The 19,654-nt window shown below is 37.6% G+C and overlaps 2 protein-coding genes across 2 annotated transcripts in view; one reads left to right on the top strand and one right to left on the bottom strand.

The window, feature by feature from the left end:
• Nucleotides 1-19,654, top strand: part of DOCK1 (dedicator of cytokinesis 1) — a gene marked incomplete in the record, with an annotated part of 4,741,214 nt that overhangs the window by 2,667,761 nt on the left and 2,053,799 nt on the right.
• The window catches only part of INSYN2A (inhibitory synaptic factor 2A), a 345,779-nt gene that overhangs the window by 295,355 nt on the left and 30,770 nt on the right, over nt 1-19,654 (bottom strand). The window contains 1 exon segment of the mRNA XM_044056177.1: nt 11,421-12,624. Coding sequence (XP_043912112.1) covers nt 11,421-12,619 — 1,199 coding nt within the window. The 5' untranslated portion in view covers nt 12,620-12,624.

The raw sequence follows: 19,654 nt of genomic DNA, 5'->3' as shown, positions 1-19,654 counted from the left end.
CTCATCCTTCCTCTTCCAAAACCCAGGTTTTGGCATTCTAATCATAGAGCTTATGCTACTATAGCAGTGATCTAATGACGAACATAATAAAGTTGTGTAAATAAACTTACCATAACAGTAAATGTTTAAATAGATCACTGCTGCAGTAGTAACTGCTACCTCCCTCCACCCCAGAACCTTAATTTCTGCATGATTTTTGTTTGTCAGAGTGAGGACTTTGATTTTCTATCCCTAGTGTTGACCTGCTGCGAAGCTGTTACCTCCTTTCTACAGTTGACATGAAAGTTCTGAAGGACTTGGCACTCACACTACTGATTTTTTTTTTTCCATTGTTCGCTTGAGCCATCAGTGGTATGGATTAGTGGAAGATGCCCTAAAGATTTTGAAACTGGTTGGTCTTATATCCTGTACAGGATGAAGCCCATATAGCTAAGGCTACTGGAATAGTGATATATTCAGCTACTGGTATCGTTAGTTTACTTACACAAGCGTACATTGAGGCATGAAGGGTTTGCTATGCCTTCCATTCTATGACTTCTTTTTTTTTTCATTTGATCACACTGACACATCTGAGGAGTACTCCCTCAAAAAACTTACTCTAAAGCTGGACTTGTGTGTGTGTGTGTGTGTGTGTGGATGTATCTGTCCTTCAGAACACATCTGTGTAAATATAGACATTAAATAGTTAGATAACTTATATTTTGGATGTAAATGCTTTCTCTAGCAACAAATATTTGTTACAGCAAGTTTTAAATATTAGGAGGTGTCATCTCCTACAGTGTAGGGCCTCACAACATACCTCTCAACCTGTTAGAGCAAGAAATCTGGACAAAGCCATAAATAAAAGTGTGACAAAGGCCCAAAAATAGGGACAATTTTTAAGTATTGCTGTTACAAATTCAGAAAGATGATAGAATAACAAGTTTTGTATTCGCATGAATTTTCTGTAAGGTATGAAGTCTGAAACTCAAACATCTGTCATTGTTTTCTAAATTCAGTCTTTAATGATTCACCACTAATTGGACAGAAAACCACAATTTTATGAAAAAATGGACCAACAATATGAGACCACAATCTAGACATTCTGAGAAAATCTGTACAGTTGAGAATTACGCCTCACAATATCCCAAGGTAGGCATTATTTCTCCAATAACACACACACACACACACACACACACACACACACACACACCCTTTTGGCCATTATTGCTTAATTATTTTTGCCTGTATGATTGACGCATTCAAACAGCATCCATGGAGGTGATACAGAAGGTTCCAGAATTCACTCTGAACTGCTTTCTGTTCTTGAGGCTTCAAATTTGCCAGAGTTGTCCATTTTACCTACAAGACCATTGCCATTTCTAATGACACTTTGGACAAGGTTTTCTTTCTTTTGCAGTACTTCAAAGACCACCTCTGAACAGAACCAGATCTCATCAAGTGTTCCTTATGATCCTAGGCTGTATGGTTTCTTGCACTCTTGACCCTGGCAAGTCTGCACATGAGGAAATTACAGTGATAGAAGATGTGAAGTCCCCACTCTGGGCCAGTAATCAAGGAGCCTGAATCCTCACCATTGGCCCTGGTGAGGGATATTCACTTGGAACAAAAAAATATACACCCAGTATTTCCAGATGTAGCTTTCTCCATCAAGCACAATTTCCCTTAAGAGACCACAGGGAACACACACACACAGTCTGGGTTTCTCTGTTTCCCTCCCCAATAAAACTCCCCACTGGCACAATTATAGGGTTGAGTCCTCAGCTGTGTGTCCAAGCCAAGTCCTCCAGCAACCCTATCTGTGAAACCAGAGCTTCATAATCCTGCTCCAAGTAGCTGACACACACACACCCACTTTGAGATTTGATTTTCTCGCATGCACACACCCACCCAACCACCCCTGGGAAAGGCTGGCATGGATTTACTAGCTATATCCCTTCTGCCCAGACTATAAGGTAGTTACACTGTCACCAGGCACCCCAAAGTCAGCTGCTCTAAGGCTCTTGCAAGGGTACCCAGTTATACTGAGTGAAATTAATATTAATACAAATGGTAGTCTGACCAACAGCAAGGCTTTCAGAAGTGGCCAGAGCTATCACCAAATAGGTACAAGTACTCTCAGAGATTGAAATGTTCTCTTAAAGACCAGCCACAATGACAAGTTTAAAGATATATTTAATAATAAACAAGAAAACCTGAAAACACTAAATACCTGTTTACAGTAAAGACCAGAGCTTCAGTCACAGAAAATATTAAAATAACACAGACAAATAGATTCACACAGATACAGAAAAACAGTACTTAACTAATCTCACTATATTTCCCTGTTTGATCTAAAGAATTAATTCTTTGGTTCAGTTACTAGAGCAAGGTTGTTTTTGCTTTTTCAGATAACAGACAACTAAAAAAATATTCCAACAGGATTCCTACAGTAAAGTCCTGGGTAACGGATGACTTTTTCTCTGCGGTGCCTCAAATACTGGGTGTCAAATTCTGGCAGAGGTCACTGCTTCTTAAATAAGTTCTCTCTTGTTCTAGCTGCTTCTCTCACTCTCAGATTTCTGTCTTGGAAGACTGCATTACTGGTAGCACTAATTTCTTTTGGAAGAATTTCAGAGCTGCTGGCCCTCATGCAGTCAGTCCCTTCTAATCTTTGTCAGAGAGAGTCACCTAAAGAACTAAGCCTTCCTTCATGCCTAAGATTTTGACAGAGTTGTCTCCGAAACAGGCTGTTCTCATCCATGTATTTCTTTGACCCCCCCGAATAATTTACTTACTTACTCTTTTTGATTGAGTTATTCCCACAAGGCCAGTGTTCTAATTCCAGAGAAGACCTGATGTGGAATGTATATGGGTTAGGAGGAAAATTTGGGCACAGCACCAGGGAACGTCCCCCTTTTCTTTTTTGATAAATGCCAAGGGATCTTTTACACCCACTTGATCTACCGCAAACTCAGGCAAATGGAGCCATGGCTTAATATCTCATCCAAAGGACAGTGGACTCAGGAGTGCAGCGTCCCCCTTATCCTGCAATGAAGTGTCAGTACTGGAAAACTGTTCCAGGTACCCGAGACAGAGAAATCTCTATACACATGAGACAGGGACTGGCAACTGACATTTTAGTTGGACAGACCAAAGCACATCAGAATATATGATCTGTCATTTTTGCTAAAGGGAGGAGGTTAAGCCAGTTACTAAGCAGACTTCATCAAAATGGATAGCACAGCCATTGCATTTGGTTTTGCTCCTTCTTTCATGGTAAGACAATTTTAGGTCATGTTAAGACCCATTCTACAAGAGTCACTGCCTCTGTCATGGTTATCTTGATACTACCAAGCATTTTTGCTTCATTTGAACTTGCCTTCTGCCTTAATTTCCATGTGCAATTTTTAGATAATGTATAGGTTTGCTGTTCTAAAGGGTGCCTGGAGGTTCATATCCTGTTGAAAATGTAAGGTTTCTTAATGAAGTATGCACATACTGGACTTTACAATAAATCTGAGCATCAGTTTAGCTTTGCTGTGGGAAGAGTGTGGGTATTTGTCAAGATAGCTATTCTCTGTGTAGTCTGAGATTATTCTATTTCCCTGCCACTTCTCAGTTATTGTTTGGATGTATTTGAACCAGTACCCATGCAATGGCAACAGTTAACACGACACCCCGACCCTATGTAGAAAAATGGGAAAAAGGGTGATGATGATGATGACCTGTGCTGGAGAAAATAAAGTATACATGATATGATCATCTTAGTACATAACATTGCCTTCAGTGAAACACAGGAAGACCATGTTGGTAGTAATTAATTCAACTACTTGCAACTAATTAGCATTCGATATTCCTACCCTGGATGGTTTCATCCATGATTCACAAATGTAAATAAGAGGATTTAAACTCCATAATTCATAATAATGTGGTGTTGTCCTTGTATAAATTAAAGCAGCAGCAGTGGTTTACTGATGCAAAGTTGGGAACACCAATTCAGAATAAGTCTGCAGAGAATGATTGATTAAATTGATAAACACTGATTTTTGCTAAATTTAGTGACATTCATAACTAGTAGTGTTTTTCATGATGGTAGCAAATGTCTCAGCTTTGAAGTTTGTGTATGTATTTTTCCACTGATTCACTTTTTTAGACAGTTTCCATCTACATTGTGTGTTTATAAATGTGTGTCCTGCGTGTCCAAAATCATTATATGTGCTTTAGAAATCAGTTTCTGAGCAGTTTATCTAGTAAGAATTCTGCCTGAGGTTTGCTACACAGGTTTAGGTAATGTATTGGTGATCTTTCTTATTTGGTTTAGTATATATTAATGTACCACTTTGTATCTCAAAGCACATCAGCTTTCAATTCATTATAGCTTTACAGATTCCAGTACCCTGATTATGCAAACCCAACTCTTAAATTCCTAAGGTTTTTTTTTTTTTTTACATTTCTCAGTGATACTTTATAAATCCTAAGTAAAATATTAAAACAGTGCCTAGATATGTTGTTTTAATGTATTATATGCTGTGATTTAGCCAAATGTTTGTTGGATCATTTTAGTTTTTTTCTTTTTAAATGCATTTTTTGTCATATTTAGTGGAAGTTCCTTGTACTAAAAATTTGTTTCATTAATTGCTGTTGACTCACCTTTTCTTTTAAAAATAATGGTTTATCATACCTCTCAACTGTCCAGATTTTTATCTCCTATTTATGGTGTCTTCCTCATGAAATGCCCTGTTTATTTCTCCAGAAAACTTATTGCTAGAAAGGTAATGATTGCAGTTATTCATTGTGATTTTTAAGGGGTAAGAGCACTAGCTTGTAGCCACACCGTTCACATTGACTGAACTGCCTACTGTCAACTGGAAAAGACACTTTAAAGTTGGTGTCAGACAGATTCAGACAATCCGCTTATTAATGAGGCATGTTAGGAGTGCACATTCTCTATATTTCCTGTCTTTTTTAGCTCTGAAACTCATGGCAGAATTAATTAGGATTTATGGCTTGCACTTGCTGTACACTGTTCCTGAGCAATGTTTTCTTATACCTTAGCTGTGCAAAGTTTTTACATTATGCTTGAAGTGCTGAATGTTTTCTTCACAGTCGGCTGTTTCTTGAATTCTCCTGTTCTCAAGTTAGCTCCGTGTATTGTAGACGTAAAACCCGAATGGCTTTTTTTTCTTTAAGATCACTTTTTACAAGAATATTCACAGAACTGTTTGTCTCCTTTCCATTTCTTTCTGTAGTTTTAAAATTTGTAATTTTTGTTCTTTATTGTTCATTTCATACTGCTTTCCAATGAAGATCATTTGTTGTATGTATGTGTTGAAATGCTCCCAGAAATAGCCTCATAAAAGTAAATCCATTGCAGAAAATGTTAGCCCTGATCAGAACTGTTGTGCTAAGTTTGCTTGCAGGAAGAATATTTTTAAAGTTAAGTTTGAACTGAAGTACTGTGGAAAACGTGGCACTGAACTTAACATTACTCAGAATCTCATCACTGATGCTTTGTCTGTGCTAACTTGCAACACATCACTTTCTGCCACCAATCTCACTCTTTTGTGCAAAGATCACATAGATCAGAAGCAATGATATGAAGGAAGGATGAATGTTTAGTCTAAAATGAGCTCTGCTAGATATTTTTTAAGAAATATTTTTAAAGCATCATCAATTATTTTGTTGGTAGGCTTCTCCTGGCATTAAAGACATAACCCTTGTCTGTCCAGGCACTGTCTTTTCCAAAGTAAAGGTGGCACTGATGCATTGTGTAGTTTGTAAAATATACCATCTTGCCAATTTTTCAGATTCATTTTGTAATAGCTTAATGCAGTATTTCCTTTTCCTTGTTTCTCATTCAGAAAAGATTTCAAATTCAGTGCCAGGATACCAGTGCCAGGATTAACTGTAGTAGAAAAGCACTGGTATGTATCACAAATTCTGGAGAATATTTTAATAGTGACTCAGTTCACACTTCTTTTAAATTTTAAAAGATTAATTCATTAGTTTAACCAGTACAATGAAGTGATCATTGCAGATGTTTTACACCTGAAATCTGAGCCACAATTGGAAAGGAAAATGTAATTTAAATGGACACTGAAGCAGGCAGTTGATGTTTTTGGGGAAAGGAAGGAAAACCTACTTAAAAAAAAAGAGGCAGAAGCAGAGTGACTAGAGATCAGGAGTGAACCCCAAATGTGGTGATCATTAGATACGAGCCACCGTGTTGTCCCAGCTTACTTTTCTTACCAGCGAGCAACTTAATTGGCATTGGAGTATCTTTAACAGTGTAAATAAGGTGCTGGTTCCCCAGGAAATTCTTCACCATATGCATTTAGTTATAGTAGCATGATCCTATTTGCTTTTGTCCTATCAGAGATGGAATTTTCTGTTCTGCTTGTGTAGTACTTTCCTTCAATTGTGGTCCCTTTGTAATGGTACAATGACTTCATTTGTAATATGGACACTGAACGGACAATCCATAGAATTTAGATATTAAACATATTTACTTGAAAACCTTTTTCTTATTAGTGGCCACATCAGGGATAAGAGTGTTAGTCACATGTTTTAATTAATATCTCGGTATTTGCATAAAGTTGCCAATTGTTTATTCAGTGTGTTAGGTTGAAGTAAACATCAGATGTACGTCCACAGACAGCAAGGTGATCACATTAAAGAAATCAGTAGTGCTCATTACTTCCTTCAAGAAAGGAGACAAAGGCCTATCTGTAGAAAGACATTTTGCATATATTTTTCTTGGGCTTTTTGCCCCAGCTGCCTGTTGACCATATGATCCTGTGTCAGGCAACTTGCCCATTTATTCACAGGGATGACAGCCAAGTGAGAAGAGTCTGCCAGTTAGGCAACCACCAGGGTTGTTTTCTGTTCATTATAAGAAAAAAAAATTGCAGTTATAATGTAACTGGAGAGAAACTGTAAACCAGAAAGTGACACAAATACAGTCTGTAGTTTGTTTTTAATTTCATGTTTTCATTTCTTCCAATGATAAATGCAAGAGACAAGGTAAATAAATGGATACACATAAAGATGCTTGGTTAAGTTCAGTTACATAAAATCATGAGCATTTTGGACAGTCTTAGTTCTCATTAATGCAGCAACACCTGTATGTTATTTTTACTTCAGCCTAGAAATATCCCGTATGAGAACTTTGTAACTAGGTTTCTGAGATGGCTGTCTCTTTGTCTTTATCAGAGAACTTAAGCAGATGTGCCTGCCCTTTTCATTTCTTTCCATATCAGTGTTATTTAGTCATGTGTGAACTTTTGCTTATAGAAAGTAAACATGTCCAGTCCTTAGACATGGGGCACTGCATGGTAGGTATGGATGTTTGTACATTTATAATCATCAGTAAGTCATGTACACGTTAACATGTCTAATGCTTATGTATTACAACATACAAGGTTAGAATAAGTCATTCTGACTAGTATAAATTGCAATTAATGTAGGTAACTTTGTCATTCTTAAATGAACTGAACTACAGAAGTTTAAGAAGCCAATCAGAGTCAATGACAGGCTTTAGATATAACTAGAAATAGCACATTTTTTTAATCTTTGTACACTCACATTTGCATGCTCATCTGTGTGTCACCACCTGCTTTTGAAGAAATTGGCACTGAAATTAAAGTAATTGCATATGAAAATCAACATTAGGTAAAGTATGTCAAATGAGTATTCGATAAGTAGCTCAACCCTATTAACAAAAGAGTAAACAGATAACCAGATATTATGCTGCACTATTCTCAAAGTCATATAGTAACACACCTTACAAACATTTCTGCAATATTGTATAGGAATTTGTAAGTATCGCATACAATCAGAAATATTTTTTTTTCTTTTCATAGTAAAGGACAGAATAACTTTCAGTCTGCTTTACAAGGAGTTCCAGATTGTTGGACTTGAATGTGAGAAGGCCTAATAATAGCATTCCTGTGATAAGATTTATAAAAGTTGTCACACTGCATCTAAGTGATATTTCACACCTTTTTAATTTCTGCAATCTTTTTAATGATGAGCAGAACTGATTAGTGTTAAACCTTAACAAATGAGTAGGTTTAGTTTAATTAGATCCGAGAATGATCACAATGTCGAATCTGACATTGTCGACATGTAAACGGCAAAACCGCATAACATCAAAGAGGTTTACTTAAGTGTAGTGCAGTCTCAGAGTTGGAATATTTAAGTAGCAGGCTGTGTGGGGGATGCAGGGGGGCTTGTCCCCCTGCTTAAAGCAAGTAGTTCTGTTGTTTGACTTTTTTAAATGTTTTTATTAGGTATTCGATGTTACTGGACTTCGATATGGTATCGATCATATTGTATTCGAAGTTCAGTAACTTCAAGTATCTAATATAGACCCGGTTTGCTGTATGCATTTCTGGAGATCATCCACAATAGCTAGGGTTGCCATAATGAAGAAATAATCTAGGAGCAGTAGTTATATATCTGCATTTTTTGTTTGACTAGAGACTTTTTGGCTATTTGAGTGTTACTGATGAGGAAAAGCATTTTTTTGGGATTAACATTACTATGGCTTCCTTGCCAGTCAGCCAGGTTTGAAATTCTTCAACAGTGTGTGTTTTGGCTCTGTTCATGTTAAAATGGCAGGAGAAGACCAACCAAAAGTTATTTCAAATTCCAAGGTACCGGTTGCACTGTACTTAGTGAAAGGCATTTGATCTGGACTAGTGATGTCCAAAGCGCTTTGTATACGTTCTTGACTTTGTGCATTCCAAATTGCTTTGTTTCAGTTTTCTGCAGAAATACCTCATATCTTAAGTGGTTCTCCCCTTTGTACACCTTTGGTTAATGGACAATTTATTATTATTCTTTGATTCTCTGAATTATGTTGTCTTCCTAAAGGATTTTCTTTAACATGATTACTGAATTTAGAAATAAGTAAATAAGTTTGTTTTATGAAACTGAATGGGTGTTTTTTGTAGCCATTTGATACTTATAGAATGAGTTATTGTATGTGTGACATTGTTTAGTGGCTTTGTGTGTTGTACATAATCTGCCTTCTGACCCTGCATACCCCTTCACATGACATATCTTCTTCATCTGAACTCAGGGGCATTCTTCATCTCACGATTATACCAACATTTGCAAAAAAAAAAAAAATATATATATATATATATATATATATATATATATATATATATATATATATATATAGGTTTGCTATCAAAATGTTGAAGTGACTTACCATGAATGTGAGAAGGTCGAACATGGAGCTGCAGAGAGGCAAAACTGTGAACATAAATCCTGTCAACTCCGAAACATCGACACATAGTTTGTGTTCGCAGTTTACAGCGTCTGTGTTTTGAAGTGGATCTCTCTACAGTGGAGTTCGGGAAAAGTACCCTTTTCCTCACTGTAGTGTGATCTTGGAATTAGTATGTATAAGTAGCAGGGGTTGTGGGGTGCAGGGGGCATTGCTCCCCTGCAAAGCTGTAGAAATATATATGCATGCTAGTCTATGCATGTCTTGGATGGTGAGTTGTCGAATGTCGATTCTTTCTTTCTGAAGGTGTTGACATTCTGAGCGGTTGGCTGGACGGTTTTCCGTTATTCTGGTTCAGGGATGTGAGTAGTTATGGTAAGTCACTTCATTTTGATAGCAAACTGTAAATATACACATACACACACACACATACATACACACACACACACGCACACACACACACAAATGTGTGTGTGTTTAAATTCTTCACAGACTGTAGAACTGCTGTATTCTCTTACTCTTGTACCTTTACTTCTGTCTTCATCCGTTCTCATGAACATTGTTTGGTTGCTGTTTTAATCATTCACGTTTAAGAAACTATTGTATGAATTCCTCACTCTTCTTTTGTAAGTATTGTGAGGAGTTTAATGGCAATTTTGTTTTGAGTATGGTTCATATGTGTTTTGTAATTCTTGTTCAATAGATTGATGTTATTGATGCAGGTTTTTCAGAATACCTGTCCAGCTTTTGTCATTTAAAGGGATAAAGCTCTGACTCTAACCCAGGTAACCAGAGTTTGACTAGGAGCTTGAATGCTTGATGGAGTTGGTAGGTGAGTATGGGCATGCCTACCCTAAGATGGAGTAAGGTGGAGCTGTCCACAAGGAAGTATGATTTACTCACAGGAGAAGTAGCAAGATGCAAACATGGTCTGAGGGTAGATGTTTGGAACACCAACCTGTGGTAGTCTTCATAAAGAATGGCAAAGGAGCATAAAGTTGCATGAGGAAGGCATAGCAGCCCCTTTAGTGATGTGGGTTACATCCCCACGCAGTCAGAGGTGGATTTAGTTTATTAAAACAATGTCCTTATTAATCATGATGCCAACAAGGGTGCAAGCAATCCTCATGGTTGTCAGAATGGTGGCCTGTCTGGGCAGTCTTCATCTCCCTCCCCAAGCACATATAATATACTGGGTGCATCCCTAATACACAGGATTTAATGCGCAGAGCCTGATTTGGTAAAGCTTGACAGGCAGCTAGTGTGTGGTAAAAAGGATCAAGACAAAACTCTGTTTAGTGTATGGTTCAGCTGTATTTTGTAAGGTTATTTAGATGGATAAAGATGTTAATATGGGCTTTGAAAAATACTTGCTTCCTAATGCATGCTGCACCCTCCATTTGATTAAAACTTACACAAATATATCATCAATGTCATTACATCCTTTCTATTTTATTTTGCTGTGCCTCTGAAGTCTTTCCCAAGCTGGTCTTGGTGTTTCATTAGCTACTTGCTCCCCTTTTATAAGAACATTGTTATTGAGGCTGTATTGTGTTTAAGATTAATAATCTGGTGCATTTGCCATAAAAAATAGTATTTTTCATTAAGACTGTGGAGTGTGTCACAAATGTTGTAACAAGGAGAATTACGATGGACCTTAGCGTTCCTCATCACAAAAGAGAGAAAAAGCTGAAGTTTTTATTTTAACATCCAAAAATTACATTTGTTATCATAAATGATCTAATAAGCAAGTAGTGATATTTTACACAATGTGTAAAATTTATCTGCTAAACATGTCCTTTCTGTAGCTCCGCATCTGCTCATGGTTATGTTGATTATGTTTGTCTCTCTCTGCCATTCTTTTTAGATGGGAATTACTCATCTGTACTGTATAAAAACTCAGAATGTTTATCTGACTGTGGGTTAAATGAGAAATCAGATTGCACATGCACCTTAACCTTTTCCTTAATGAATATTGAATGTTTTATACAGCATAACAGCAACAAGTATTTTGTGATATTTTAGTTTGTATATTACTGTCTGTATGCAGTGTGGCATGTGACGACCAAGTAAACATCCGTGTGAAATGCTTGTATTTAAGTAGGAACTCTGGATCCCACTACTGAATGGCATTTGCTTTGACTGTACTTATATAAGAGATTGCTTTTATTTTAGGTTTACATGCAGTTGTTACACTTACCCTTCTCTGTGAGCCTCTCCTTTCTCTAATTCCTGAATAACGCCAAGTAGAACTTTAATTGTTTCCTGGCTAGAGCTGATCAGGCTTTCCATCATTTGAAGCTGTGCTTTCAAATCTACTGCTTCTGTGTGAGGCACAATTTGTTTCAATACATCGCTCACAGAAACGACTGTCGAACAAGCCTGATTTTCCTCCTTAGGTAAGACGTTTATCTGAAGGGTTTGCTCACTACATTGGTTTGATTGGCATGGAAGCTGCATTGAACTTGTCTTATCAGTTACTGACTGAGATTGTAACCCATTAAGATGTGTAGTTGTATTTTCTGAGTGTGCTTCAGGACTTTGTGGCCATTCAGTTGGTGTTGACGAATCCGATAGATCAGGTGGTGTGGTTTGTGAACTTGCAGGTGCATGGACAGTAGCTTGTTCTATTGTTAAATTATTTTTCAAATAAGTTCCTTTATTAAAGTCTTGGTAACCCACTGACTCTTGATCTTGTTTTACTTTATCATACATATGACATTCTGTCTCCCCTAAGTCAGAACTGGCTGTGTCTGAAATACAAGAGGTCTCCTTGATAAAGCTATGCAAGTCATTGAATTTACTAGCCTCTGAGCAGTTGCTGCTGGAAAGCTGGTCAGCTATGCTGATGCATTCATTAGTATGTAAAGTCACCCATGTTTCTTTTTCATCAGTGACCTTCCTGCTGCACACAGCATCCTCCCCTGAGCTTTTGCTGTCTTTTTTATCCCGACTGGCACTTAGAAATCCATTGTTTTGACTTTTGAATGTGTCTGCTGTTTCAGAGGAATTTTTAATATTATTTCCCTTTTTGCGATCCAAAGGGAATGTTTGATAATGTTTTTTGAGATCAGGTGAAGTCTGGACTCCTGTGCTCTTTGTGACATTAGGTATTGACCTTCTTGCAGGCACTGTCATGTATTTACGATAAGCTGTTTTGTAGGATGGTGATTTTGTGTCCTTCCTCTCAGATTTCTGGGCTATTGTCAGTTGCTTCTCTCTTTGCTCATTTTGAGCTTCGCATATATCTTTAAATCTCACTTGTAAGGCTTTATTTCTTTTCTTAATTTGTCTGTTGGGATCTAGTGAATACTTCATTTCCAAGGCAAGAGAGACTGCTGGCTCAACTTCTGTTTCCGAATTCGAGAATAGGCATTTGCTGGATTCCGTACTCACCATGATTCCTGTATAAAAATAAAGCATAACGTCTTAGTTTAAGAATGTTAAACATTTTGCAAACCAGATAGCATTACAACCAGTGTAGTTTTTTAAATAAGGATAATCTTTTCTAGTTAACAGTTTTTATTAAACTCTGTTTTTTAAACATTAGTGCTACATTATATATTCCTGTAAATATTTTATAATTTAAAGTACAACAATTATGTCTAGAAGAAAGGGGAAAAAAAAGAAGTACAAAAATTCATTTTTAATTATTGGTAGTTATTTCTCTTCAACTTTCATTCATAGTTTTTTTTTTTTTTTTGCCCAGTGCTCTGTGGTTTCTTGGTGGCTGACATTGAGTGATTTTGAAAATACTGACAATAGTTTTAAGAATGGTCCTAAAGATGGAGGTGGTTATTTAAATAAATATGTTATATATGGGTCACTTTCATTTGCTTGACAGTTCATTTGACTGATACTCATTTGCCTGACAAATAGTACTTGCAGGCAAATAAAAGGGATATATCCATTTCCCCACTGTAGTGCAACCCTGGAGTTATATATAGTTGGGGGGGCCCCCACCTAGTTTGGTTTTACTGGACAATATACAACAAAAAGCAGGGAATTTCAATCAAACTAGGTGGGGGGGGGGTAAAATGAAGGTGACCCCATATATATATATATATATATATATATGTGTGTGTGTGTGTATATATATATATATATATATATATATATATATATACTTATATATATATATAGGTTTACCTTGACAAAAATGAACACGAACATGTCGAATGTTCAGAATAGGGAGAAATAATGTCATGGGATGAAACGTCTGCTATTCTGAATATTGGCAGTTGACACTTCAAAATCCGATGCCACCTAACCAAATACTGGACCTGCACCCCCCTTGGGACCCATGGTAGCACTTGTTCCTGGGTCCGGAGCGGTAGGGAATTCCGGTGCGTTTAGATGCTGGATTTGTTATGCAGGTCCGTTCGATACTATGTGTTCATGGAGTTGTACATTGCTGTTGTGAGTGTGTCCTTATTAGTTTTCAAAAATTTGTTTGCACATACATCGGACGACTATTTATAGATAAACCATATATATATATATATATATATATATATAAATAATAATGCATCAGTAAATTGTTTATTTATGAAAATATGTTGGCATTCGCTCCTGGGAAATTATGTCAATTCTTTGCTAGCTGATGCCATGTTGTTTTAGCTGCTTGATGGTTTTGACACTGACAATGGATTAAATGCAAAGGCAGTATGGTAATTACATTTTCTTTTTTTTTTATCAAATTTAAAAGCAGCACAGGGATTTAAAACAAATTTGGTCAGAGTTTAAATGTTGCTTTAATGCAAATAAGGTATGACTGAATTGATTTCCCCAAGTTAATTAACCTAACCAAAATCCACAAGTGAGATGCATGCCACCTAAATGTTTGCTGTCTAACTTCCATTCCTGCCACGTGTACTGTGCTGTGGATAGCCATTATATGGCATGTTAGTGTGGGGCATCCTGTGTCACTACAATATACACTTCCTAGAGGAAAATTCAGTATTACAAGAAGTAAAATGGAGGTTAATTTCAAAACCTGAGGACAAATAATGTCACGTGAAACATTGTTTTCATAGTGGACGCAATATCTTTGGTGTTTGTCTGTGTCTATGTCAGTATATCTATATGAGAGAAAGATTGTTGATTAAATAACTGTGACTATGTCTGTATTTGTGTCTGTCAGTATCAGTATATCTATACGAGAGAAAGATTTTTGATTAAACAACTGTGATTGTCTGTTAGTATATCTGTATGAGAGAAAGGTTGTTGATTAAACAATTGTGACTAAGTGCTAAAAGAGAGTATATAATAAAAAATTAAAGTATGTGCACACTGAACAGAAGAATCTGAGTTGTCAAGATACACTGAGCATTTCCAATTGAAAATGTTTGAATGTGGAAGAAATGAAAGAACAGAAACTTCTCTGGTTGTAGCCACTAAGCTAAAATCTACAGCTACCATGTCATACATGCCAGTAAACAGAGAGAAAACTTTTGCAGCTACACAGCAGAACATAATGTTTCACTGTGCTTCATGCATGCAAATTTCTCTGAAAGGAAAACTCTTTTCAGAATTGTAACTGACCCACAAGATGTCAAAAGTCTGCAAGCATCCTAAATTAAACAGCAGGATGCATGCAGACTTCTGACTTCATTAAGAAAAAATAACTAGTCTATTTTTCATCAAGGGATATACAAGTGTCAACATGTACATGGGGCTTATGCATGTGGACTTCCTGAGACAGAGTAGCAATTGTCTCATGTTTCCTGACAACTTTTTAATCCATAAAGAACACAACACAGCATGCAAACAATGTATATACACAATTTCCTTGGAGGCAAAAATCTCACAAACAAGGTCTTCAAGAATGTACACACTACTTTTATCATCTTATGCTGATGCACTAAAAGCTTATCCTCAACAATCTCTAAAGCATACACCAAAAGCAACACCAAACATTGCACACAAGCCTACACCCAATGGACCCCAGAAAAGAAAAAAAGCCCATAAGGCAACCAATTTACCCAGGACCCTTGTCATAGGGACTTCCATTGTATGACACACAGGTGCTGCACTCACCAGACTAAACAAGAAGGTTACAGTCAGTTGCTTATCTGGAGCTGGGATCTGTGAAGTTACACATGCACTGAAGTCATTGCACTACAGGTACCAGTAGGTTTCTATCATAGTCCGTATGGGCATAAATGACCTGAGACATACCTCTCTGGATGATATAAAGAGAGACATTATGTACCTCCCTAAATGTCTCAGACTGCTGTGTGCCTTGCACTGAGCAATATTCTACCTTTACTAAGTATGATTAACAGTTGGCTTGGTTTCTGGTGTCAGTCCAGGGAGATTCAGTATCTGTCAGCATGGGAGGGCATGGTCAGCAGATCGTGCTGCTTTGCCAAAGATGGCCTTCATCTGTCTCTCCTGGGCTTCCAGATTTTGATTAAAATTGTATCCACCCCTTAGAGCCTTCTTTAGGAGAGGCCAAAGTGACAAACCTATCAACATAGCAAGTAAAACTCAAAGGGACCTAAAGGTGTTGCTGCTTAATGTTAGGAGCCTTAATAAGAAATTCCACAACCTACAAGCTCTCCTCACTCTGGAGAATATAGACATCTGTGCAGTTACTAAGACATGGTTTCAAGCACAGGCAATATTCCAACACTGCAAGGCTACCATGCCTACAACACGTTTAGACCCGCAGTCTTACAGAAGGGAACTAAAGGTGGAAGTATGTCAATCCACATTAGAAACAAGTATACCTCAAGGTTGGTTAAACCCTGGAGCTCATCCATGTACAAACCAGCTTAGACAGAGCTCCTTATCATATATTAGCAACCTAAAGGTCACAATCTATATCTCAAGAATCCCCCAACTTTTACCTAGACCTACTGGAGGCACTCCCCATTCAACCAAACATTCTGTTCATGGGAGACTTTATCTCTCTGTAGACTGGGAAATACACACTGTCTCCAACTTGTGGACACGTTTCCTGTACTTAATTAGCACAAATGCCCTTGATCTGGTTGAAGTGTGCATTAACTGATGTCCAAGCATAATGGACCTTGTTCCCACCAGTATGGGAGTGTGTTGTACCCTCCCCACCTCGTGTCATATCCTCTTTGGTGAGATCAGATCACAATGCTCATTCAAAATGAAAATCAACTTGTAAAACCCAGGAAAACCCTCTTAAAGTTAAACTATTCTAAAGCAAACTAAATCCTGTTAAGCAACATTAGTCAAAATTCAGTGCCCCACCAGCCCAGAGTTCACAAGAGCCTATGCAGAATTTACTTCAACACTGTACAAACATGTAAATGGTTGCATGAAGGCTGCTCTACCCACTAAATGTAAGCCCAAAACAAACTGGTAGTATCCTAATCGTACAGTATATATAACAAAGGTTAAAAAAAAAAAAGTCATGGCCAGAGTCAAAAAGAGCCACTCATATAATGAAAAGAGCTCACTAATAAAACTAAGCAGGAAACTAAGAGGACTAATTAAATCCAACAAGGTCATTATAAGGTCAAGCTAACTTTTCAGGCTGAAGATGTGGATCAGTGTGGTTTTGTGGACAGGAGGAAAACATTTCAATGGTGATCCAGAGGGAGCAGAATTTAAGAAACTACCATTGTTGTTGTTGGGTCTTGATACAGAGAAAGAATTCAGCAGAGTAACCTGGGATTTTAAGAGTAGGGTAATGGAAGCATTTGCATTCCCCTGACACAATAAAAGGTTAATTAGGAGAATATATGAGGGTTCAGAGGCCAGAGATTAGTGTGTGTGGGGGTCCACTCTAAGTTTGTATTTTAACAGAGGAACCAGCCAGGGGTGTTCTCTTCCCCTTTGTTATTTGCATTATATTTAGAACCATTGGCAAACAAAATAAGGGACTCAGAAATTCAATTATATATTTGGTATTGTATTCAAGTTTTTATTTGTAGATGGTCTTATTTTGTACCCAATAAAACCAGAAAAGGACATTTTAGTGGTATGGGATTATTCTGTGACATTTTCAAGTCTTTTCAGGATACAAAATTAATGGAGATAAAACAAAGGCTATAGCTGTAAACTATGTACCCATACACAAATTGGTTCAGCAATTGGGACATGGTAAAATGAAGTACTTAAAGAGTATGGGTCAAAAATGATTTTGTTATGGTAGCTGAGGATATGTGTGAAGAGTCTAAACATACGATAATATAAAAGTGAGAAATTAGAAGCTCTTTTTTATGGATAAGGATAACAAGATACAAGCACTGAAAATGTTTTTAGTCACTTTAGTTTTATACACAGGTCAAACATATTTTTATCAACCAAAGGAGAAGTTGTGGATAACAGTTAATAAAGAGTTGAGTTTTATTTGGAGAGGAAGAGGGCGAGTGTCCAGTACTCCTCACTGATGAACTTTTTTTTTTTTTTGAAGCATAGCGATCTGCTGCTCCTGCCTCTGCCTACTCAGTTTGCCTTTGCTTCACTGGGGCTCACTCCGCTCCCCTACCCTGCTCCATTCCCACCCTCCTCCACATCAATTACATTTATTCTAACCCAAGCTCCACCTACATCTACTTCTCACCCAATCATAACCTTCTATTAATTCATTCCTCACTACACCCGTTTCACTAATTGTATAATTAACCATATCACCCCCACCCCCCCCCGTTCTGCACCACACTGTCTTCACATTTCAATTTATCTTACAAATAAATCCTAATGTTTACTACTGCTACATACCCCTCCTTCACAACATGCCATTCATTACTAACTTAGCACTACTTACTCTGTCTCTCTCCTTCCTCTTTCTACAACTACTTACTTCTCCTGAAACCATACATGAATATTACAAGCCCACTCACATAACTGCCACTCTTCTTCCCAAACTCACTCACTTTTCACTTTACTGACCTAACACCCCCCTCTCTATTTGCAACAAGTACCCACCTCCTTAAAAAGCTAAAACTTCTAACCTTACATGTAAAAACTAAACTAAAACTAGCCTCCATACATGAGTACAACACAAAGAATAAATTGCAGCCTACTAATCCCATGCATATTTACCACAGACTAATACTATGCGGTGACATTTGCCCCAATCCCGGACCCACTCACTCCCCTCTTTATCACAAGAAATGTTACAAGACTCTTAACCTCACTACCATCAACCTCGAAAGCAGCATAAACAAAATTCCAGATCTCCACGCCTGTTTTGAACACTATAAGCCAGATATGGTAGCAGCAACTGAGACTTGGCTAAAACCTTATATTAAAAACTTTGAATTTCTCCCATAGGTTGGTACTAGGCTATCGGCCCTAGGGCCAATGCAAGCCTAGCCATAACAATTCACTGGCTATTTCTTCCCAGAATATTTATTTCCCTGGTCCCCTGTCTAGCTGGGGGATTGATGTGATCCCCGGGGTGAATTTCCTAACTCCCATCCAATCATCAAGGTTCCTTTTGAAAAGGGCCAAAGAGGTGCTCAGCTTGACATGTATGGGCAGTCTATTCCAGAGTATGGGGAGTCTCTGGTTCAGGAACCAATCCCTCCAGCATGTTTTATTCATTGTGATGACCAGGTTTAGATCCCTGGAGCATGTGGCTCTGAGGGATCGGGATGTCTTTAAGTGTAGCATGTCCAACAGCTCTGGGTTTGACATGGTTTTGTATGTTAAACAGAGATCACCTTTGATTAGGCAATATGCGACAAGAGTATAGCTGGAGTTTTTTTAGATGGTCAGCATAGGTCATCTGCTTTAGGCCTGTGATTCTTTTAGTGAGGTATTTCTGTGGCCTTTCCAGTTGTTGCAGATGTCTTGTGAGGTACATACCAAATGGGGCATTGTACTCTATAATGGGTCTAATGAGGGATGAGTACACTGGGGCAATTACCTTCTTTTTTCTGGATGAAAATCCCTTAGTGATTAGGTGTGCCACATAGAAGGATTTCCTGACTGTTGTGACGATGTGGTTATCGAAGGTGAGACCACTGTCCACCTGTGTCCCTAAGTCCCTTATCACACTTCCGGTGTTTAGTGTACTGCCACTTATGTGGTAATTCATGTGTATATGTTTTTTTCCCAAAGGGGATAACTATACATTTCTTGGCATTTAGCTTGAGCCCGTGGCTCTGGCACCAAGCATCAGGTTTTTCTTGCTTGAGAGCAGATAGGCCCAGAAAAAAAGATGGGGGATTGATGTCATATACCATAATACATTGAATATTATCCCATATAATAAACACACTCCCACATTTTCTACAGCTGAAATACTAATATCCTTCTTGAAAATGAACAGCAGTAAAAGCAATCTGCATTATAATCACATATAACCCCCAGGTAACAATACCTCAGTGCTTGAAGAAATACTAGCCTGGTCATCCAAAAATATAGAGAAAGAAACCATCATACCTGGTGATGTGAATATTAACTGGTTAGATATCATTCATCATCATCCAGCAAACTGTA

Source organism: Protopterus annectens, chromosome 14.part0 (assembly GCF_019279795.1).
Source record: "Protopterus annectens isolate FY-2018-M chromosome 14.part0, PAN1.0, whole genome shotgun sequence".
Classification (NCBI taxonomy): domain Eukaryota; kingdom Metazoa; phylum Chordata; order Ceratodontiformes; family Protopteridae; genus Protopterus; species Protopterus annectens.
This window is presented reverse-complemented; position numbering and strand designations above follow the sequence as displayed.